At 57.0% G+C, this 3,483-nt stretch overlaps 1 protein-coding gene across 1 annotated transcript in view; it reads right to left on the bottom strand.

Moving 5' to 3' along the window:
- BCOR (BCL6 corepressor) overlaps window positions 1-3,126 on the bottom strand; it is a 21,559-nt gene extending 18,433 nt beyond the window's left edge. The window contains exons 1-3 of the mRNA XM_015565791.1: window positions 3,004-3,126; window positions 1,655-1,733; window positions 8-757 (exon numbers count right to left, since the gene is read on the bottom strand). Of these exons, the coding sequence (XP_015421277.1) occupies window positions 8-757; window positions 1,655-1,733; window positions 3,004-3,089 (915 nt within the window). The 5' untranslated portion in view covers window positions 3,090-3,126. The remainder of the gene's footprint in view (window positions 1-7; window positions 758-1,654; window positions 1,734-3,003) is intronic.
- Between the last annotated feature and the right edge of the window lie 357 nt (window positions 3,127-3,483).

Raw genomic sequence — 3,483 nt, 5'->3', positions numbered from 1 at the left:
GGATGTGGGGGTAGGCGTGGGAATCGACGGGGCTCCCGGGGTTGACGCCCATCTTCCAGGGCAGGCTCTTGTCGGCACAGTGGACCAGCGGGGGGATGGCCGGGGAGGCCGAAGGCGTCGAGAGCCTCATGGGCGAAGCCAGGGACGAGGGGATGTGGGGGCTGACGTAGTGGGGCGGCGGCAGGTAGAGGAAGCGCTCCCCGTTGGTGCAGACCGGGGAGTAGAGCGGCTGGGCCAGGCTGTAGGACTGCTGAGGTAGCAAGGCCTTGTACATGTTCAGGGGGTACTTGTTTGGCGAGTCCAGGAAAGGGTAGATGGCTGGCGTGGCCCCCTCCATGTAGGGGTTGACCCAGGGCAGCCGCAGGTAGCTAGCACCGTTGATGTTGAGAGGGCTCTGCTTGTCGCCGGCCGGCCGGTCCAAGCCCAGCGCCTCTGCGGGGGGCACCGCGCCTTTTTGTATTCCGGGTGGCGTTTTGTAGATGGCACTGAAGCCATTGGGGGCTTTTCCGGAGACAGCGGAGGCCTCCACCGTCTCGGGGGTGTTGGGTTTGAACTGCACCTCTGGGTTTCTTTCGGAAGAAAACCCGAGACCGCCGAGGGAGCTGGCAGCGGCCTCCCGGCCTTTCTCGGAGCCCAGCCCGCACAGGCTGGAATACACGATGTTGCCCGGGACCCGCAGCCCTTCCCGAATGAGGCCGGTGCGGTCCATACTCAGCGCCGTCAGGCCATCGATCCGATGGGCAGTGGTCGCGTCCACCTTGGCGGAAGAACACGGGGGTTACTAAGACATTCCTCCCAAGCACCCGACCGACCCAAAGAGCGACTGCCACCTGCTCAGTAACACACCAGGCGCCTCAGCATCTGAGCAGAAAGGGGGGAGGAGGAAAGGGTGCGGGTTCTCCGGCCCCCTCCCCCCTCATCCAGAACCCTTGGCTGCCAGCTCCACTAGGGACCCTGAAAGCCCAGAAAATGTCGATCCCTTTAGACTCGCGGCCCACACGTTATCAGTCATCTATTAACTCTGGGAAATTCACCTTCTCAGCAAAAAAACACGGTGCCGCCACGGACACACACTAACTCCACGCCTCTCAGTAGCGCCTTCACAGGGTCCAGAACTCAGACTAACCCTCCGCGGCCCGTGGGTGGGGGCGGGGCCGTGCTCACTGGGTCTTTCCTGGATGCTATTTAACATAACAAGAAACAATCTTCAGCGGAGGACTGGAGATGGCTCATTTCTAAATCAATAAAGAGGCCAGGGGTCAAACTGCGGTTGCATCTTTTGACTTCCTCTCCCTGGTGTCTGAGAAGCTCGTGCGTTTCAGATTTTACTGGAAACGGAAACCCTAAGGATCTATTTGGAGGCTGGCAATCTCTCTGTCCGGGAGCACTGATGTGGCATGCAGCTTAGCGAGGAAAAGGCGGCACATCTCCCACCCGTGGGCACGTCGAAAGGAGCGCTCGGCCGGACCGGGGTGGGAAGAGATGAGGGAAGGGCCTAGTCCTGCGGCAGACAGAGGCTTCCTACTGAGCCCTGCCCTGAAACACCAGGCTCCACCCCCACCCAAGCCCTTTAATGGTATGCAAATTAATGCACGATTGATTACAGATCACTGCGACTCAGATAGCACATCAACAGAAGCCATTCATCTCTTACCACGTTGTGGTTCAAGGGATTTTCTTCCCTCAGTTCCAGTCTGGCCTTTGAAGCGTCACCGTCATTTACAGGAATTTTCCTACGTGAAAGGACACACCGACTTCATGAAAGCATCCCTCGCTTAAGCCATCATTCCCAGATTGCCCCCAGAAAAGACCATTTCCTAATAACTCCATTTTTTTTCAACTGCCCTTAGAAAACATTCCTCCCCCCATGGCCCATACTGCAAGTTGTCCCGAAATGGTGATTTAACTGGACCGGGGAAAACAAAGGCAGGACAACAGGGATGAGAGATCACAAACATGACCAACCCTGAGGTGGGTCAGCTGAAAATTAAGCCCAGCCATTCCTCCAGCACAATGTTTTCTCCAGAGATGCCAATCTGGGCTCTGCATGAGGACAGGTATTAGCACACTGGTCAGAGCCCAAAGCAGGGGACAGAAAACTGGAGGGTACTGGCCACATTGACCACTTCCATGTTACCCACGAGGGCAGGCTCTCAAAACTTTTCCCCAAAGTTAGGTCCATGTCCTCCAAAACTGGTTTCCATGGTGATAACGAAGCCCTATTTGATTGCCTTTATCAAAACGATGAGGGATAAACACTAATATCATACAAATGTCAGCTGCTCCCGGCTCCAGAGGAAGCCGCACGTCTGTGCCAGGCTGCGGCAGCCGCCCTGGGACTTGTTATCAGGGAGCATCGATAAAGCAAGCGCCTGGTGCCAACTCCCAAATCCCCAGGATAAAACCGCTGACAAGCAGCAGGGGAGCTCATCATTACCCCGAAAACCAGCCTCGATCATCTGTTCAGATGTCTCCACCCCACACCCCAAAATCACCGATTAGGAACTAACAGAGCTGTCAGCTGACTGAACCCAGGCGCCAACGGCCACGCTGAATGGGCCGCACAGGACGCCTGGAGACGCCGGGCTTAACCGCAGTGAAGGGTGGCTCTCTCCCCAGTTATTACTGAGCAAACTATTTGTTTTAAAAGCACATCGAATGCCGATCCACCTGGGCCCGCACTCCTGACATTTCGAGTTAAAGCAGCATATAGACTGGGATTAATTCTCCTTCATAAATATGAAATAATAAATTAAGAACGAAAGTGCACTGAAAGGCCGCTTTAGGGGCTAATCTCTTAAAGGGCGGCGATGCTTCGCTGAGCTGGGTTGCCTGTTAAAACTGTAAATCAGGGGCCGCCAGCGAGGCAGATCTTTCTCCCCCACCCCTTTCGGGGCCCACCGTGGCTGTGAGAAAGCGAGGAGGCCTGGGCTGGCTCAGGGGCAGGGCAGACCCACATGCTTCCCGACCTCCCAGCCCTCCCAGCCGGGCCCGGGCGCTCACCTGTCTTCGTTGATCCCGCACATGCGGACCCGTTCGCTGCTCACCCAGCTGTGCACGTTCCCATACAGGGGGGTTGCCGAGAGCATGTCGTCTTCTTGGAAGGCAGCTTTTCTTCAAGCGTCTAGTCTGCTTAAAACAAAACAAAACAAAATCCCAGGAGGTTGACTAAAGAGCCAACTAGGAAACGAGAGAAGCCCTCTTTCTAGGCAATTCCCACAGAGCGCAGACCCGGGGAGGCAGACGGTGCCCGGGGGCTACCGATGGCACACACCACACCCCAAGGTCCGGGGAGGCGAGAGGGTTAAAGCTCCACCTCACAGCATCCAGGACGGAGCCCCTCCCTGCCCGCAGGCTGCCCTCCTCTGCCTGGGCCGCGGCCTCTGCAATAGGGCAGGTGGAAGGCACAGCAGCCAGCGAGGCCCAGGCCGCCCTGAGTTTCCGGGGCTCTGCAACTTCCAGTTCAAGGGTTAAAGAGTCGGG

The sequence above is a fragment of the Myotis davidii genome, unplaced genomic scaffold, assembly GCF_000327345.1.
Source record: "Myotis davidii unplaced genomic scaffold, ASM32734v1 scaffold960, whole genome shotgun sequence".
Taxonomy (NCBI): Eukaryota; Metazoa; Chordata; class Mammalia; order Chiroptera; family Vespertilionidae; genus Myotis; species Myotis davidii.
This window is presented reverse-complemented; position numbering and strand designations above follow the sequence as displayed.